General features: G+C 38.5%; 1 protein-coding gene across 1 annotated transcript in view; it reads right to left on the bottom strand.

Annotated features, from left to right (window-relative positions):
- SLC9A8 (solute carrier family 9 member A8) overlaps window positions 1–21,030 on the bottom strand; it is a 60,921-nt gene that overhangs the window by 37,347 nt on the left and 2,544 nt on the right. Inside the window, exons 3-5 of the mRNA XM_019726103.2 lie at window positions 15,822–15,902; window positions 7,951–8,009; window positions 2,788–2,871 (exon numbers count right to left, since the gene is read on the bottom strand). Of these exons, the coding sequence (XP_019581662.1) occupies window positions 2,788–2,871; window positions 7,951–8,009; window positions 15,822–15,902 (224 nt within the window). The remainder of the gene's footprint in view (window positions 1–2,787; window positions 2,872–7,950; window positions 8,010–15,821; window positions 15,903–21,030) is intronic.

A 21,030-nucleotide genomic window follows, 5' to 3' on the forward strand; every position in this document is an offset into this window, starting at 1 on the left:
AATCCAAGGTTTGTACATTACAATCTTTCATTTAATTAAGAAAAGATGCATTACTACATAGAGTGTCAAGACAGTAGGTTATGTTATCAGAAACTTCTTTTTGCTGTCCAGGCCTTTTAAACAATTTTATTTCACTCTATTTGTATCATCATCAAATATAAATATGACAGATAAAATATATTTCCATCTACACTCGACAGCATTTAAGAGAAAATATTTGAGTCCAAGTAGCAGGGTAACATTTTTCAAATTTCCATAACATTAAGAAAATGGGCTATTTATTAGAATCCTGTGGACTCCACTTAGCAATAACACCAGGGAAACTTGACCCTTGACTGTGAGTGTGGACAAAGAATCCCATCATTTCACTCAAAAATTGTCAATCCATGGACACCAGGAACTGTCACTTTAAAGCTCACTTCAAAAGGGTGTCCTCAGCTCCACTCTGACAGCCCCCTTAATCCTACCTCCTTCAGGAAGTTTCTTTGCTTCCTTCACTGCAATTTTGACTTGGCTGCCCATAATCTGACATCCAATTACTTTGTTTGACACATCAATCTTGTGCTCGGAAGAACTTTAAAAGAACTAAAGGTAAACACAATGATTTGTTTTTCCTAAACAAAAGGCTTTCATCTATGAGTTTTTCTTTGCAAAAAGCTGCTTTATTTTGTTATTTAAAAACAGATTAAACTAAGTCTTGGCTTGTTTGTAGGGTGCTAATTCTGGTGAAATGTATGTACGTAGTTGGTTAATAGTAATCTGGATATTGAAAATTTACCCCAATTCACGTTACCACATACCATAAAGACTTCCCTTTGCTACATAAAACAAATTTATCTCTTTCTCTTGGACGTAATTAATGTTTTATTCTTTGTATGAGATGAGCCAGTACCTGCCTACCTAATGCATATCAACTGAAATTTTTATTTCAAGTCTAAATTTATGTTAGCAAATACCGCAATATTAAAATAAAACATTCAAAGAGTGACTTCCTATCTTCTTTGGGGGAGGGTAGGAAGTGGACACCGTCTCTGAATTCGCATTTCCAATTCACATTCGTCCCTTTCATATAAATTGTCATGTTTTCTGCTGGAAAGCCATCTTCAAAAAAAATGTTTTTCTATGAAACTATTATTTTTCCCAAATTTTGAACAAATTTATTTCTCCTCCCTTCAAAAAATTAGAAATAATGCTCTAACATAATAAGCAAAGTGTGTGATTTTTAAGTCAAATCAAATCATTGTTTTGAAATACTTTTGTAATCTGCTTATAGTCCTTTTAAGATTTATTTACAAAATGAAAGAAATGAAACAGTGAAAGACACTGACCTTCAATTCCTTCTTGCTTGTTTTCTTTTAAACAATTACCTGATGTCAGTAATGGTTTATAAAACTTGGGAATTTTCTTTCTTTCTTTTTTTACATTAAACTTCTTTTTCACATTTTCTTTGGATAGATGCACAATAAAATAACAACTTTTTAAAAAACCTGGACTGAACTTCTTAGAATATTTTTGTTTCAGAACACAGGTGAAAAATTAAAGATTTAATTTGTATGTTCCAACGAAAACTCTCTTGACAAATTTAACTCTCAAGTTTAATGTTATTGTTCATAATACTACGAGTCATATTAATCTTACTAATAATAGATATTATTAATAACAAGAAGCCCTACCATTCATTTAATGTGGTGGATAGTGCTTTTCATATATTCTTTCATCTGGTGTAAATGTCAAGGCAACCTGAGAGGTAGGGTTTTTGGGTTTTTTTGTTGTTTTTAATTTCTACTCTACCTAAAAGGAACCGTAGGGGGCAGCACATGATTAGATGTAGGTCTCCAGCTCCGAAGTCCAGGCTCTCCTCTCTCCAAGAGTAGGCCAAACCTTAACATCACAATTTTTTAATCACATTCACAAAATAACTTTTGTATTACTAACATTTTAATGTAAGTTGAATCATCTTTGTATTTGAAAACTTAAGTACCTTTATATTTAAAGAAAGCTAACAGGCAAGGAACTCACATGCACACAGACAAAAGTGGCTCCCGCTCAGGCAGAAAGAGTCCCGCTGGAAGCTGGAGGACACATCAGAAATGACAAGGCAAAGCAGGGAACTGGGCAGGAGCCTGTGGTGTCGCTCTTCTGGGTGGAGCCGGGGAGCCAAGAATGGGTGGAACAATTGTGGGACTAGGTGAATGGGCCAGAAGGAACTGGAAAACTGGGTGCATGGGTGGGGCCCCCGCTTGGTAAGGTGAAGCTGAGCCAGGGAAAGTGTGGAAAGAGAGGGAGACTGGGGGGAAAGGGGAATATCAGCTGGGAGCGGAGGCCGAGGGCAGGGCCCTGAGAGGGGAGACCCCTAAGGATGGAGAAAGGCCCCACAGGGTGAGCTGAGAGAAATCAAAAGGCCTGGGGCACGTGTCCTTGTCAAACCAGGACACAGTCTGTCCTCTTAACATGTGTCAGCCTGTGTCCAAGCCTGTGTCCAACAAGAAAAGTGACCATACGTTGTCTGTGTACCACTTAAAATCACTTTGGCCATCTTCCTAGGCAAAGTATACTTCTATGGAAAACACGAACTTAATAAACCACTCTGCCTGGAACCAGAAAGCAGCCCATGTTTGCTCCCCTCCACAAGTCAGGCAGTCCGGTCCAGCCTCTACCCTGCACGCCCAGGATGGCCATTCTCACACAGCCACCACTGCAAAGCTAACATCCAGCTTTTAAGGAACTCACCTTACCAACATGGGAAGCCAGCCAGACCAAAAGCACTCACGTGTGCCTGAGTCTTACCTTGTGTAATGAATATCCTGACTCAAATATAATAGGCGGGAGCAACAGGAGGAAAAACATATTCGGACGAAACATTTCTTCTTCCTGTAAATATAAAATGGGTATTTCAAGAGACATGGAGTTTGTGTAATTAAGAAATAAATCCATCAATGAAGAGCCAAAATAATTCTTCTCTTAGGGCCTGGCCCAGGGAAACATACGATGTGTAAATAACTACCTGATAATAAAACCAAGAAGGAGGAGAGATATAACAAACAAAAACGCCCAAAAAAACAAAACGTGGATGTAGGACAAGTAATTTTAAAAGGTGACAAGCAAAAGAAATAGCAGAAGGAACTGCTTCCAAACACACAGTAGTATGCTTTTTATTCTTTACTAAGGAAAGAAAAGTAATCTTAAAAGAAAGCATTTTAATTCAAATAAAACACTTTCAAAAGCAAGTGCACAAATTGGAATCCTGCAGGATAAATGTAACAGGAAGCCCTAAAACAAGCCACTTAGAGGAAGAGTAAACCCTACACGTTTAAAACAGTCCTGCCTTTGCTCTGCCTGTCAGATAACTCTGCCATTTTCTTAAATCTGTGATAAACGAGTCCCCACCTGATGCCCTTACAACTGGGGACATGACTATAAAGTGAACCCCTTGGCATGCTTTCAGATTCAAATATTAAGTATGATTATGAGAGGTATTTCTAGAATATGGCCATTTATTGGAGGATGAAATAATATATTCATTTTCTATATTAACATATCTCTATAATTGTTGGTGGATTGGGAAGAATACATATTGGTCTTCAAGCTCAAAATGACTACATGTAATACACAGTCTATTAAATACTGCAAAATCAGGCCCTTTTTTCATATGAAAATTTCCATGCCACAATCTTGACAGTCTGATTTCTTGTCAAAATCCCTATTCAAAAGAATGACTAAATGTATTCTTACAAATGTACAGCTGTTAACCATAAAGCCTAAAATAACGTTCAAAAAAGGCTCAAAATAGAAGCAAATGATGACTTCTGAAAATGCCTTATTAAGTCTTAAAATAACTGCCTGTACAACCAGCTCATGACTCAGATTGGGACCATGTGAAAAGAAATGGGCCGATCCCTTGTGTTTCGAGGGACAACCAAGTCTCAGGATCTGTGCAGTGGAGCCACTGCATCAAGTCCTTGGGAGTTTCAGAAACCAAACATACCCTGGGAAAAAGGAGAGCCCATCTGCAGTGGATGGCCATGTCCTCCAGCCCCACTTCATGTCCACCTGGCACCACAGAATGACTTCATTTGGAAATTGGGTATTTGCAGGTGTAATTAAGGGAAGAATCCAGATGAGATCATACTGGATTAGGGTGGGTCACAAACCCAATCACTGTGTCCTTATAAGAGAAAAAAGGACACACAGACACAGAAGTGGGCCACGTGAAGATGGACTGAGGCAGAGATAGGACTCACGCTGCCACAGCCAAGGCAGGCCTGGGACCACCAGAAGCTGGAAGAGAGCCTGGATTCACTCCTTAGAGGGATTGTGGCTCTGCCAACACCTTGCTTTCAGATTTCTAGCCTCTGGAACTATGAGAGAATAAACCTCTGTTGTTTTAAGCCACTCAGTTTGTGGTTAACTTGTTATAGCAGCCACAGGAAATGCATACAACACCTTACAGTGAATAGCGTTAGAGAAAAGCCTGGTTCCTTTTGGCAACATCTCCCCCAAAAACAGTCTGAAGGATTTTAGGTGGTACTTGAGCAGGGTGCGTCCAGTACCGCTGACCCTGCAGATCGAGAAAGTCAGCCCCTTTTGATTCTTTTTCAATCCCAATTAAGTCAAAGACACCTCAGGTTGGTGCCACCGTGGGCACAGCCTCTCTCCAATGTGCTGATCTCCCTTTTTGACAGAGAACAGGCTTGACCTCAGAGGCTTCAGCAGGCATAGGTACTGTTGTGGCTGTTTGCTTGCGAGACGTGAAGGAATTCACGAGTCAGATAGAAACACAGAAGATTTATTAAAGTAAGGGGAGAGTGGGCTGGGCAGAGTCTGCTGGAAACGACTGCTCCCGAGTCTTTGTTTCATCTTGAGTTTTATATTTTCTAGTCAGGATGTAAATTTCTTAAGCCTGTAGTGGAATTTTCTAGTGAGTTTGGCTTTGTCATTTGGGGTGGGGGGAGGTGCACATGGTATGTAATTTTAAGTTGGAGTCAGGAGTGGATCCCACACAGATGCAAAGCCTTTCGCAAGTCACAGGGCCAGCACTGGGCTGAAGTAAATAGAAACCTTAAAACTGGTCTGCAGAGTAAATGTGTAGGAAGCAGAATCATTAACAGTTGGTGGGCAGGAGGCCGCGGAAAGGAAGCAAAGGAAAGAAAGAAAAAAAGCTTTCAAAAAGTCCCAAGCTAAATTACACTTGTTAAATCAAATTGTACCAGAGTCAAACCTCAAAATAGAAGATTTCGTGCCACCATTATAATCCCTCTGTCTTAACAGGTATTACTTTGTTTTTGTCGTATTTATTTATAAAAACAATACTGGTTTCCCACTTAAAACCGTATTATGGTGTTTCCTTTAAAATAAATGTATATATAGTATAACAATGTTCATAGCAACAGCCAAAAGGTGGAAACAACCCAACAGCCTATCGACAGATGAATGATAAACAAAGCGTGGTACAGAACTGCAATGGAATATTATTCAGCCATAAAAAGAAAGGAAATTCTGATACATGCCACAACATGGATGAACCTTAAAAATCAACAAGTAAAGAGAGCCAGACACAAAAGGCCAAATATTATACGATTTCACTTATATGAGGTACCTAGAATAGGTAAATTCATAAAGACAGAAAGTAGAACAGGGCCACTAAAAAAATAGAAAATACTACAAGAATAGAAAGTAGGGAGAGGGGGATGGGGAGTGGTTTAATGGGTAGAGTTTCTATTTGGGATGATGAAAAAATTCTGGACTAGATAGTGGGGATGATTATGCACCATTGCAAATGTATTTAATGCCACTGAATTATATACGTCCAAATGGCTAAAATGGTAAATTTTGTTGCATATTTTACCACAATAAAAGCTGTTTTTAAAAAATTGCTACAAAAATGTATGTAAATAAAAAAGCAAGTTGACTGAAAGAAATATATTAAGCATATGACAATACAGGTAGAAGGCAGGCCCAGTGAGACAATCTGAAAAGAGAACACCATGGAGAGAAAACCCAAGCTCCTTGTTTTTCTTATCTCTAGTTGCTCCCAGCGGTACCTGGTTTCCAAACAGGTGTCCTGCTTCTCACTTCCGTTTCCCACACACACCTGTTCCTCCCAGAGGCGTGCCCCCACTATCCCCGCCTAGAAAACTGGCCCTTCTGAGATCAAGCACTGGTTACCTGGAAGGTTCTTCAGGCACCTACATCATCCAACTTTGGTTCACTTGTCTGTACTATTAAATGTATTACCATTTTAACTTGAAAAGAAACGTGTTGAAAAACAGATTCAGTAATACTGAAGCATGTAAAGCTAAAAGTGAGAGAGATAACCTGTCCGTCCCCTCTTCCTTCCCCCCCACTCTTATTATTCAGGGCAAAGGTCACCAACTCAAAAGCTGTGCAATTCCTGGAACAGCGTTACCAGGGGAGCAGCTGCTGCTCAGCCCTTCTGATCTCTGCTGGGCAGAATGAGGGCCTGGTGTTGAGAGCGTCTGTTTTTTTTTAAGAGAAGCTAGATGATCAGACTTTTATATACAATTTCCAGAATTTTATATTATTTATTTATTTATTTATTTATTTATTTATTTAAATTTATTGGGGTGACAATTGTTAGTAAAATTACATAGATTTCAGGTGTATAATTTTGTATTACATCATCTATAAATCCCATTGTGTGTTCACCACCCAGAGTCAGTTCTCCTAATAATATTTTAAAATCAAACTAATAGTTTGAAGTGTTTTTAAATCGAGTCCAATTTTGATCATTATTTTAAATCAAATCAAACAAAATACGTTAGGTGCACTGTCTACCCATCAAGCTATAACCAGCCTAGGAGTCGAGAAAGGGATCCAGTCTGTACCCACACCCTAGGATGTGTCACAGTGAGGATGGTTACATTTAACAAGTTGCAGGAAGGCCGAGTCGCCATTCACAATGAGCCCAGCCCCAGCTGAGGGGATTCTATAATATTAGGAGCCGAGCATACATTTGAGAATTTTAGTACATACAATATTTCCTGAATACTATTTATAACAGTTTCAAATTGTATTTTAGGTCAGAGTATAAGGCTTGTTTTGCAAATTTTACACTCTATAGTTTAACAGGTAAATTAATCCTAGCATCTAGAAGCTGCATCAAAGTAGGAGGGGTTCAAATGTGATCAATTTTAAGCATATAATTCTTTTGTATTTTGAAATGGACCTTATTTCCCCCACGAAGTCAATTTTATAACATACTTGTTAATCTCGCTACTCCACATGGATGCTCACGTTTAAGTTGAAATTCAAGTTTCCGTTAGTCCTTATACCACAGGACGATGCTCATGTCTAATGACCATTGTGCAGACACAAGGTATGGACATCCACAAACTGAGGACAGCATGGTGCGGCAGAGGAAACACAGAACACACAGGGCCAGAGGGTCTGAACACATGACTCAACTAAGCCACTTTCTCGTTCTGTGACATTGGACATGCCCCTACTTCTCTGAGCATCAGTCTCTTCATCTGTAAAACTGGAATGATGATAATAGTGCCCAATTTACCTCCCATAGATATCAGGAGGACACTAGGAACAATAGTTTACAAAGCATTCTGTAAGCTCTACAGTGCTGGACAAACATGTTTTATTATTCTCAGCTGTCAGAACGGAATTGGAAGCAATAAACATTGTTTACTGTTTAATGCTAATTAGAGCCTTTCCCTAAGATTATAAAAATGTGCATAAATAACAAACTATAACATTGAGTGCTGCTCCCATGTTAATTAGAAACAGTGTGAGATTTATGTTTTTAACAACTCAGATATAAAGATATCAACGCTAATCTAATAGAATGCTAAAAAATTTACTGGTATAATATAAACTTCACTGATAAGAAAGCCACCGTAACTATCAGTGTTACTAAAATTAAGAATAACCAATAACAATTGTAATTATGTTAAAAAATAAAGCGTTGGGTAAACCTACCTTCCAATTTGCCAGTTTTTTAAACTCTATAATTTTTATAACTGCTCCCATGAGAATACCTAGAAGAGAAAATTTAAAGTTTAACATAAATTTAAGGTATGAGAAAGATTATGCAGGCTTATAATTCTAGAGAAACTGAATATTATTGTGTCTCTAAATAGTTTTTAAGGATTTCTGTAAGTTTTATGTCTGAAAACATAAGAATGGAAATTAGTATGAAGTTTTGAGTCACAAAGGTTTCTCACTTGCATCTCAGGTGAACATACTATAATGAAGTCTACAAAAATCTGGGGGGAAGAAAAAGCTCTTCAAAATAAGGCCCGAGGATAGTCTGCCTGACACAGAAGATTTAACACCTGCCATTTTTGCTCCATCCACCCATTTTCAAGGTGAAAAACGGGTGAAAGCTAACAAGCTGAGTTTGCCCCTTATTCCTCCCATTTTCAAAAAGAATCCAAGATCACTTTCTTAGACTCAGATGGCAGCTCTATGCAGAGTATTTAGTTAGAGATTAAAACCCCACTGCTGAAAATAACCTAAAATAAAAATGCTATGAAATTCCTGGAACAAAACAGACCATCTAAGTTCAGGCATGTTTCCATAAAGCTGACAGGCTCATTACTCTCTCATAAAGAACCTACCAAAAATAATTCTCAAAGAAGCATCATGGGGACAATTTATGATTGCTCTGTTACTTACTAGATAAATGATTCTGAACCCCGTGGCTCATCAGAATCGTCAGGGGAGCTTTATATAAAATAAAGACACCAGAGCAGAACTCCAGACCTACTAAATCAGAGTCTCTGGTAGGGGTGACACAAAGCTAGCCTGAAGACCACGATCACAGACACATAGGACAAGATGCCCTTTTCCCCTGCAGAGGAAGGAGCTTTGCCCCCCCCCCCCCCAATAGAACGCTGAAGAAACACATCTTCTTGGGCAGGGCGATGAGACAATACTAGAACATAGAAGTTTATCAGCATAACCCTAACTGCCATGGGGAAGGAAGGGCTTGAGGTGAAGAGAGGAGGTAATTTAAACTTTATAAACCTCTATACTATTTCAACTGTTATAGATTATTGTACATGGATGTTCATAATAGCCCAAAAGTGGGAACAACCCAAACGTGCATCAACTGATGGATGAACAAAATGTGGTGTATCCACACAATGGAATATTATCCGGAAATATAAAGAAATGAAACACTGATACATGCTGCAATGTGGATAATTCTTGAAAACATGCCAAGTGAAAGAAGCCAGACATCGTTTATGATCCATTTATATGAAATACCCAGGTTAGGCAAATCTATAGAGACCCAAATCTATAGAGAAATAGTTGCCCAGGGCTGAGAAGTAGGGCTTTGGGGGTGATAGCTAGCGGGTATGGGGTTTCTTTTTGGAGTGATGAAAATGTTCTGAAATTAGATAGTGGTGGTAGGTGCACAACCCTGTGAATATAAATGAAAAGCAGAGAATTGTATACTTTGAATTGTGAAGTTTATGGTATGAGAATTATATTTTAATTTTTTTACAGTCACAGTTCTGTTCACTATCCCCTCAATGACGGCTGTCTCCAACTGGTTGCTGTTAACAGTCGCGCTGCAATGAACAAGCCTGTGCATGCCCCTTTGTGTTTCCCGAAGGCAGATCCAGAGACAGTGAATGGTATGAGCATTTTTATCCCTGAAAATGTTGCCAAACGGTCCTCCAAAGTGGCTCTACCACTTTACCCCAAAGCAATCCCCACATCCTCACCAACCCTGATAATCACTGGACTTTGACATTTCTGCCAATAGGGTGGGCAAGAAATTATACTTTGTAGTCGATCTGCATTTAGTAATTATTCCTGATTTACAAGGAAAGTTGAAGTTCTTTGCATGGTTTCGGGTTTCGTTTTTAGAGCTAGTGGTTTTCTGCTCTACTAAAACCTCAACTCTTTCCCCTTGTAAATGTATACCAGACTTTAACACCATGATTAACACTGATAATTACATATGAAGCAGCTACATTTGAAAATCAGTAATTATTATTTATGAGGCCCTAGAAAGCTTTGTAAAATATGATGTGACATTATTATTACTACTATTACTATTATTATTTGAGTAATCCTTTTGAGATGTCCTAGGAGTAAACTATGGTGCAGCATTAAATTGGCAAACTACTCTTATACCTTTTTTTTTTTTAAACTTTTATTTATTTGTGTTTTTCCAGGACCCATCAGCTCCAAGTCAAGCAGTTATTTCAATCTAGTTGTGGAGGGCGCAGCTCACAGTGGCCTATGTGGGGATTGAACCGGAAACCTTGTTAAGAGCACCGCGCTCTAACTAACTGAGCTAACGGGCCGCCCCCCTTCTATACCTGTGAGATTGAGGTTCAACATTAGGAGAAATTAATTTACACTACACAACTGGCCACCAGACTGAAATAATGCCCTCGATACAATTTTGCATATGCCTATCAGTAAAAAGAATTTGAGCATGACCCTTCAAGATACAAATGTATTTTTCTTCTTATAAAAAAGTGCTACCGTATTAATACATTTTTAAATACACACAAAAAACAGAGATTGTAAAAAAGTGAGATTAAAATTAAATTGATATATACATTTTACTACCCTGTTTCCCTGAAAATAAGACCTAGTCAGACAATCAGCTCTAATGTGTCTTTTGGAGCAAAAATTAATATAAGAGCTGGTATTATATTATATTATACCCCGTCTTATAGTAAAATTTAAAAAAATGATTTCTCCCCCCTTTTTCTGCCTCCCCCCCACTCCAGTTCAAGCTGCTGTTTCTTGGTCTAGTTGTGTAGGACTAGACATGCCTGTATTATGAGCCTTGTGCCCCACGGTCGCTCACGATGGTGCTCTGGCAAGCACACAGTGGCCCACGGTAGCCCAGCTCCAGGGAGAGCCATTGTTCACAATCTTAGCTGTAGAGGGTGCAGCTCACTGGCCCATATGGGAATCGAACAGAAGACCTCCGCGTTAGGAGCTCGGCGCTCCAACTGCCTGAGCCACCCGGCAGACCCAAATGATTTTTTTGAAAATTATTTAAAATATTGTTAGCGTGTTTTGTCAGCTGTAATTATAGAATCAAGTTATACTATAATAAGGTAATTTTGAAAATCCAGTCCTTGGTTTCTGCTACTTGTACACTTAAAGTAGATACTACTCCAAAGAGACTAAAAGAAGACCTGCCAGTAAGGTGGAATCAGTACCTCAGGGTTGTCTGTTTGTTTTTCTGGGGGAAAGGCTGTATATATGTTTTGTTTTTAAAGTAGTTACTTTTTCAGAGGAATGATATTCCCCAGGACTCCGCAGAGAACATTTATGTGGTGAAAGGGGAAATTTATAGGAATCAGCCCAAATGCAGTAAGCTTCAGAATGCAATTCTTTAACAACCTTTTATCTTTTAAAATTTAGACTACCTCACTATTCTGGCATATCTGGAGGATTTAAGGATAAAATACAGCTTAAAGATAACAAAATGCTGAGCCAAGAGAAGGTGACCATAAAACCAGGCAAGTCAAAGCAAGACTCCAGGGAAAAGCAGGAAGCTATTACACAGAGCACAGTGAGCTAACGGCAGCAAAACAGCAACAAGACGCTCCAAGAATAAATTGTCACCTCTGATCCGTATTTCCAGAAACGTGGAGGCTAAAAGTCTGTGCTAGCACTCTTCCTTGAAATGTGACAGCCTGGAAAATCCTTAGAGTCTAATGCAATCATTTTGTCAATTTGACAACCACTTTTGGCCCGGTCTCCAAGACAGCTACTCTAATACCAACATGTGTATGCCTGCTTCTTCTCTAATAAATCAAAACACCGAAGATTCAGGGAGAGTTACCCATGGGACATTTTAAGCCGCATCAGCGTTAGACTCTAATAGTCTAACACATAATGAAAGCTGTTACAGTTAAAGTTAGGAGTCTTCCTTGAAGCTTTCTGTAAAAATTTTTTTAGAACTTAAGTACAATTAGAATATAATTACTGTATCTTCTTTTTCCAGAATTATCTTTAGTCAATAATAACTCAGGAACTGAGTGATTTGTCATCAGTTTCCACTCAAAACCCCCATTGACAAAAAAAGCACTATACAAAAAAATATATATATCCTTTAGTCAAAACAAGAATGAATTAATATAACCAAAAGCTCAAACGTAGTTAAGAAGGTTATGGCAGAGGGGGCACTTTTGTGTATCCTATTTACTCAATGATCCAATCAAATCTAGTTGTAAGTTAAAATGCGGTTTTTTTAACTATCAGAAATATTCAGGCTAAACCTTAGCATTTGGAAAGTCAAATTTCCAGCCCTTACTTAACCCCATTCTGGTCTTTCCTTGCTCTAAAATAAAGTACGATTGTGGGGGGAAAAAAAAATCTACTCCTGTTTTTTGTTAGATACAACAGAGGATAGTGGGCAATACAATCACTTCATTTTCTTTTCTTATAAATTTCAGCCTAAAATATATAAACAGTGTGAATCAGCACTATATGGCCAATGAAAATAAATAGGTAAATTTAATACATGGAAAGAACACAAAAATGATATAAACTGAAACCAAGTCATCTAATCTGTATATGTCTACAAATGGTTTGGAAGAGAATGAAGCATGATAAAAATAGTTGAAGCTGTCAGTGAAAAGGATTTTTCGTTTTATACATAGCTGTTTAACTGTGCAAAACATTTATTATTTAAAAAGGATTCAAACTACAGAATTTCACAAAGTATGGAAAGCTCTGAACAAGGGCCAAGGAAATATCTTTAGAACTTTATATTGACAGTTATGTTTTTATAAAGAATGAAAAAAGTCTCAAGATTCATTTGAAAATACAATAAAATAGAAGGCAGAAAATGTGCTTTACAGTGCATAGTCCTTTTCTGTACCAACAATTTCTTAGGAATTCTGCTTAACTATCACACAAAAGGCCAATAATGTTTCTAAATGACTGCAGACTAAAAAGTAACTTCTGGCTGGAAGAGGTAGGCTAGGAAAATTTATCCCTGAAAGAATGAAAACCCCATTTTCTCTGGCAGGTTCATCTGGATTCTTTTTTATTTGGCACAAAAGTTAGAAATTCTTGAAATAATGGATATCTCAATATTTTGTTACACTTTGCTCCAGGAGGAGAAAAGTTCTCCTTCAATTTACATAGCTTTATGGAATACTGAACTATTTTGATAGCTTTGTCAGCTTTTCTAAATTCCAACCAAATGTCCTCTAATATAATAAAAACTACTTTCTGGACCCCCGCACTCTCCCTGGAAATGCTCTTAGTGTTCCAATCACCTGAGTTAGCAAATAATTATTGAAAGCAAGACTTACTTTCCATCCCCCCTCCCAAGACCTGGTTGTATAGGCCACAGTCATTTCTGCAGCATCAGTGAAGCAATGAACCTTGTGGATGGAGAGCATTGGCTGACCCCCAACACCATTCCACCCATGCCCCGTTCTGGGGTGGCCACATAGTCAGAGTTAGCCTACAAGTTCCGGTGGAACCAGGGAGAAGAGGCCACCTCTCCCAATCCCAAGTAGTACAGATTGCTACTGTAAAGATAGGAAGCCTGGAGCTATCAAGGCTTACTCGTGAAGAAAGCCTGCCTGAGAGCGAAGCCAAAACAAAGAGAAGCACTGTTGAGAAATGGAGAAAAACTGAGTCCAGGAGACGCCCTCCAGCAAAGTGTGAAGCAAGCACCACCCGCAGTGTTTTTGGTTCTCTGAGCCAATGGGTGTGCAAGTCCACCTCCACCAATTCATTTTCTGTGCGTCAATTTCAATTGATTTTGTCCCTTGAATAGAAAAAGCCCTGTATCAGTTCAGATGTTTTTAGTTGCAAGTAAAAGAACATCTGACTAAAAATGGCATAAACAACAGATGTTTATTATCTCATATAACAGGCAGCTCTGAGATAGGTAGCTTCAGAGCTTTCAATTCAAGGAAACAAAAATGTAGTCAAGAATCTTGGCTTTCCCATCTATATCCCTTTGGCAATTCTTAGCATTCTGGCTTTTGTCTTTGAGCCACTATCACAAGATGGCTGCCAGTGCTCCAGGCATCACATCCTCCATACAACAGCATCAAAGGAAGGGAAAATTACTCTTTTTATCAGAGAGGAAAAAATGTTCCCAAACTCACCGCCAAGCATACTTCCCTTTGGTCTCCCTGGACAGAACTGGATTTTGCACTGCCTTGCTGCCTCGACTCCTCTCAACCAATCTTTGGCAAAGGAGAATGGAATTATCATGACGGTGAAGAACCAGTCTTGACTTGGAAGGGCCCAACTTCCTAGAGCACACTGTGGCAAAATAAGGGTTCTATTTTCTAAGAACATGGGAGGAAATGGCTCTTGGGTAGGTAACCAACAATGTCTGTGGTGAAGTCTTAATACAAGCACTGGTGGTCATTCACCTCAGTTACCTATATATTCAAGAGACAGGGAAGAACCTGACATTCCAAACCAAGTGACAGTACCATCATTTTAATTTCCATGTGCACAATACCTAAATATACACTAACTATTGTTCTTATTCTTACGACACTATGAAAACTGACTGGAAAACTGTAAATTCCTTAGAATGATTTTTTTAAAGTCTTTTATGAATGCCCCAGGATAACAGGTATTAGCTATGTAGGTTATTTTCAACAGGCTTAATATCAGGAAAGGAATGTTAATGAATGGCCCTTCCATTTTCAGAGCTCTAAGCCTATCTTATTAGTTTAAGGTTATCAGAATCTGCCCCTACGCGCAGCTGAAGAGCCTGCTAGATAAAGAACAGGAACCCTTTGGGTGAAACTGGTTTCCCACTCTTAACTGAAGATCAGTGCTATCTAGTGGTGTGTCTTCCTTAAAATACAGTGTCACCCAGGGGTCATGAGGCTTCAATGTGAAAGCTCATAGGCCAGAGCCTGGCACACAGGAGTACTGTGCTGTCCAGGGACCACATGCGAGGGGCTGAACCAGAGTAGAAGGGACGCAGGTGGTGACAGGGGAAGGAGAATGAACTGAGCCTGAGCAGTCATTTCCAAAGCTAACCTAAACCACAGCTATATTGTAAAAGAATTACCAAATATACTAAACAGGAGCTACAAGGCAAAGAAAATTAACTTATGCAGCATCGATGGTGATAAGGAAAAATGAGACATCATTGGTAGGCAAATGGAAACTCATAAAAGAAAGTGCAATATAATGAGCTGATGAAAGCTTTCGCTGACCTTGGGAAAACCTTATTTACTCTGCCTTAAGCATCCCCACCCATATTTTCGTCTTGATCTTAACACTTAACTAAAAAATAAGGCCTCTGCTTCTTCCTTCACTAACCACTTCAAGGAACTTGCAATGTGAGTTCACACCTGTTATTACACTGATTCATTCCCTCTAAATAGAGGCTAATTATCTTAAGAGTTAATTGCCACAGGAAACAAGAGAAGTATGAGGTGGAATAGAAAGCTCCGTGAAGACTTCAGATCTGACTCTGACACTGAAGTGAGAGCCCCTTTTGGCTGTAAAATTCAGTGACTTTATGAATAAAGTGTCAGTTGCTTGACTTAGTTCAGCTGGATGTCAGCATAGCCCAGTATCACAGGTCAGTTTGCCCCGAGGGTAGTTCTAGAAGTAGAAAAGGCCTTTGAGCTGCATAGAGTGGCTTCTATGTGACCTTTATGAGGTCATCACCCCTCTCTGAGTCAGTGCCCTCATCTGTAAAATGGGATCATAACACCCTCATGGCAGGTTGCAGTGAGGGTTAAATGAGATCAGGTATGTACCACATTTCTTGTGGTTCCTGGCAATAGGGAGGCACTGAAAAAAAAATAGTTATTGCTGTTAGTGCTACTGCTTTTATCATAGAGTCACCATTAAGCACTTACCTAGAGAAACAACAGCAACGCTCTCTGGCAAGAAATGTAATCTGTAGCGGATCAGTAAATGCACCAATATGATGCAGATAGCTGTGGGAAAAAGAAGACATTGTTAAAACAGCACATTTTAAAATGATAAACACTAGTGGAAGGCAATGGTGACTTCTGGAGGGCTGCCAAGGAAATGGACAACTGTCAATGACACAGTAAGCTTTAGTGGTATTTTCAATCTCTTATTTCTTAACGTGGAGGTAGACCCACAGTGTTTATAACATTTTCTCCACACTTCCTTACATGCCTGAACTACTTCATTTTTCAGTGGTTGCTGAAAGAGCATCAGATATCTAATTTTTTTCTAAGTTGTTAAACCTTATACAACCATTTAAAATTATTCAAATTTCCCTGATGCTGAGAAATGGTCCTCGACTTTTTTTTTAAGTAATCATCAACTGGAAAACTAAATCAACGGTGAGGAGAGTCAGTGAAATCAATCACTTGCTTGTATGTATAACTGCAACAGAATATGTTGACACAAAGTATTGTGCCACCATGCAACTGGCTCTCTTTTAGCATTGAAGAAAGTGAGGGTCTTCTATGAACAGAACAAAGTAAATACTTTGGTTTGGTACGACCACGAACGTCAGACCCCTAAAGAACTATTTTCCAGCTGGGTACTGAGCTCCCACCGGCTGAGGGCTCCCCAGGAGCCAGCCACGGCAGCCAGCACTTCCAAATGCTGTCTCATCTGACCCCCAACACCCTTCTTAACTAGCTATTACCATTATGTCCTCTGATTCTAGATGAGAAAACTGAAGCTTAGAAGTCACATCACTGGTAGGTACTGTGAGGATGGAGCCAGATTCCAATCCTGTGCCCTTAAGCAGGCCTCCCCCTCCCCCCGGACCTCCCTCCCGGCTGCCTTCATGCCTCAGTCACCGAAATAACATCTGACTTTCCCCACAGAGGTGTTGTCATGAAAGACTGGAAACAAAGGGATGTCAAACTATTTGAAAGGAGTATTTCTGAACCGAAAAAAAATATATAAATATACTTTCACATTAATTCCAAAATCTAATTTCATGGCCCAAGTGTTACTGTGCATGTCTCTTTCTTTTATTAGGCACCTACGAGGTATACCATCTCATCAATCACAGCATTATCTCAATAATACTAAAAATAATTTTGATTTTTTTTTTTTTTTTATAAAAAGAAATGTTTAAACAATCTGCATCGCTGTTAACTGGCCACCCTCGGAGCCTGCATTGACAAATTAGATATCTTTAGTCCCACCAAAAAGAACCAGGTGTCCAGAGAAAGGAAACAGTTATAGACATTTTGTCCTCCTTTCATTCTGTGCTTAAACTATCAATCTGTGGTGTTATTTTATTATAAATATTTAACCTAGCAAGAGAAATCCTATATTAAATGCTAAGAGCAAGAAAAACGTTCCACTGCTTGACCAACGAGCATGCCCACTGTCTAAAAAGGCAGGCACACAAGCACGTAAGTAGATAGATGATAGATTAGGGAGTGGAATCAGTTTCTGCTCTTTCTTTGCACCAAGCTGGATGAAAGAATTAATTTAAAAACTTCATTCTCATAAATCAAACAACTATTTGCACCTTTTAGAGTAAAGGGGAAAACTGTCTAGCAACAGAGAGAGCTAAATATAGGGCTCAGGGAATGGTCTTCTGCCATTAAAAAGAATCAGGACAGAAAAACAACAGCCGACAGAATAGGAGAAAATATTTGAAAGTCATGTATCTGATAAGGGTCTAGTGTCCAGAATATGTAAAGAACTCTTATAACTCAACAACAAGAAGAAAAACAACACAATTTAAAAATGAGCAAAAGACCTGAATAGGCATTTCTCCAAAGATATATAAATGACTAATAAGCACATGAAAAGATGCTCAACATCATTAGTCATTAGAAAAATGCAAATCAAAATTACAATGAGATATAACTTCACACCCATACGATGGCTATAATTAAAAAACAAAACAAAATGGAAAGGAAGTGTTGGTAAGGATGTAAAGATACTGCAACCCTTGGGCATGGCTGGTGGGAATGTAAAATGGTACAGCCTCCGTAGACAAGTTTGGCAGTTCTTGAGAAAGTTACACAAAGTACTCATTTAACCCAGCAACTGCACTCCTATGTATACATCCAGGAGAACTAAAAACATAGCCACACAAAAACATGTACACAAATGTTCATAGCAACACAACTTAACAATAGTCAAAAGGCCGAAACAACACAAATGTCCTTCACCTGATGAGTGGATAAACATAATGTGGTCTATCCACACAATGGAACATTATTCAGTCATCCAAAGGAATAGAATTCTAACACATGCTATAGCATGGATGAACCCTGAAGACACGACGCTAAGTGAAAGAAGCTGACATAAAGATCATATACTGTATGACTCTATTTGTATGACATATTCTGAGTAGGCAAATTCCTAGAGACAGAAAGAACTGTGTTTAGCAGAGACTGGTGGGGAGTGACTGCTTTGAAGGGGTACTGGGTTTCCTTCTGCAGATGAAAATGTTTGGGGACGAGATAATGGTGATGGTTGCACAACACTGTGAATGTACTAAATGCCAATGAATTGTACACTTTAAAGTGGTAAATTTTATGTTATGATTATTTCACCACACATACATCCTGTAAAACGAAAAAAAAAAGGATGAGGTAGATAAAAAACACTAATATGGAAAGATCTCCAAGACATTCGGTGAGATGAAAAAGTAAGCTATATGTCCCCATGTATTTTACAACAAACAACCTCCAAACTACATGTGCCTGTACATGCACATGTGCTTATGAATGTACAAATGTATACATACAAACACAAGTACATGTTTTCAAGTACACTTGGAAAAAAACAGAGCAAGAAGGGACAAAAACTTTTATGTGGTATGGAGGGTATGCATACCACAAGGTAACGTGCTTCCAGTTTTTCATGCCTAAAGTAATAATTATGGAAACTATATTAAAACAGACATGCCAACTTTAAATAACTCCAATAAAGTTAATGACCCATAAAATGTATGTGCCAAATGATGCTAATTGCTGACTCTAGTGCAAGTTAATAACAGTGACTCACTATTGTTTCTGCAGTCAGATCAGCAAGGGTTAAGTAAAGTCAACTGTTTTCAAGCCTCTAAAAGTCAAAGGTAAGAGTTTTGGTCTCCCTTCGCAACAAGGAGGAACACAATGTAATCCTTCCGTAGGCTTATGGGACACAAAAGTGACAAAAGTGGCAAAGGTGTTCCACGTTGGTAGTTTCTGAAGTCTAGAATAAACTCTGGACTCATTTCCCTCAGTTCACTAGAGTTCATGTACTTAGTGAGTTAGCAAGTTACCTATGAGTCATAGGTAACAGTACTTCATCAGATTTACATCTAATCAGGACTAAATATACAAGAAATATAGTATCTTGATGACATACAAGAGGAGAAAATGCCTTCAAATTTACTTAAAAAGAAGCATTCCATTATGCTAACACGTTTGACCTACACCTAAAAAGTAGAGATACCAACTCATAAACTGCCAAGAGTCTGATTGGGTGAAAATGGAACCCATCTGACATTAGTGGGACCCTAGAGTCTAGGTTTATGATCTGTTTGAAGAGAAGACAATCCAAGAGAAATATACAGCACTATTAAATACAGTTCAGTCCTTTCTGGCCCCAAACATGTATTAACACTAGGCAGGATTTGGCCTGGATGGAAAAGCACATTATAAAAACCTGTTTTGTGGTCTCTGGCACAAAACAATCTTAAGTGCTCCACACCCTGAAAATTACTTTGAAAGTCTTATTTATGCTTTTTACCCTCCCATGAAAAGAGTGATTACAAAAGTTTTTTCCAGGCCTGCCTTTTATATTCTCTAACATATGAAGCTGACGACAATGTAAACAGACTAATAGTACTCCTTTAGGATTAAAGAACTAAAAATTTCTTGATAAAAAAAAGAACTGCTTTTCTTCCTTTTATTCAACTACTATAACAAAAGAAAACAAGAATCCTTGATTGTTGAAGTAATCCCCTAGAAATAGATTTTTAACTACATTTACAGGGTAAAAAATTACCTGGGCATATTAAATCTATATGGGACATTGTACACTTGAGCAAGGCTGGTGGGAATGTAAAATGGTGCAGCCTCTGTGGAAAAGTTTGGCAGTTCCTGAGATAGTTACACAGGGTACCCATTTAACCCAGCAATTGTACGCCTACATATATATCCAGGAGAAATAAAAACACATCTACACAAAAACGTGTACACAAATGTTCATAGCTACGCTACTTACAATAGCCAAAAGGTGGAAACAACACAAATGTCCATCAACTGATGAATGGATAAATATGTGGTATGTCCAATGGAATATTCAGCCACACAAAGGAATACGATTCTAACATGCTACAAAGTGGATGAACTCAGAACATATGATGTTAAGTGAAAGAAGCCAGACATAGTAGTTTGTATTTTTTTTAAAATCTATGAAACAAGGATGAGTTCTAGGGCTTTAAATAAAATTACATTATTACAATTATTTGACTATTTAACAGAGTCTGAATATAAATGTGAAAGTGACACTTTCCCTCCAAAAACAGTCCTAATAGAGAAATACTCTGCATCTTTCAATCCAGTTGCACCATCCACTCTTCTAAGACTTAACTTGAAATATGACTGAGTATCATTAAAGAAGAGTATCATTAAAGATAAACGTGCCAAATTCACTTTTCAAACAAGAGTTTGGACTTGAGTCAAATTCTGAGCTACTTCTCCCGTAATCAAAAGTGCTTGTGCGCACTTACTCCAAAGTGCAGTTAATCCAAAGTGCTTGTGCAGTTTCAACTGGACTTAATTGTTTAACACAGTTGTCTACTGTCTACAGTGTCTGGGAGGCACTGAAGTTATTGCCTTTTATCTAAACTTCTTGATTGATGTCTGGTAAACTGGATATTAGGCTCCCAAATCCCAGGTATATCAATCGCTTAACTTCTTGGGGCCTAAATTTCCTCCCCTGCTACAGGTTGAACCAAATGAGATTGTAAGTTTGAGAGAGTGAATCTGTTTAAAGGAAAATATTACATAAGTAAATATCAGCACTGGTGGTATACAGACTTGGCAAAAGTCATGACCATCATTAATGGAATGACAGAGGTAAACAGCAGTGTGCTAGGGCAAGGGTGTCTGATCTTTT

This window comes from Rhinolophus sinicus, linkage group LG13, assembly GCF_036562045.2.
Source record: "Rhinolophus sinicus isolate RSC01 linkage group LG13, ASM3656204v1, whole genome shotgun sequence".
Lineage (NCBI taxonomy): Eukaryota > Metazoa > Chordata > Mammalia > Chiroptera > Rhinolophidae > Rhinolophus > Rhinolophus sinicus.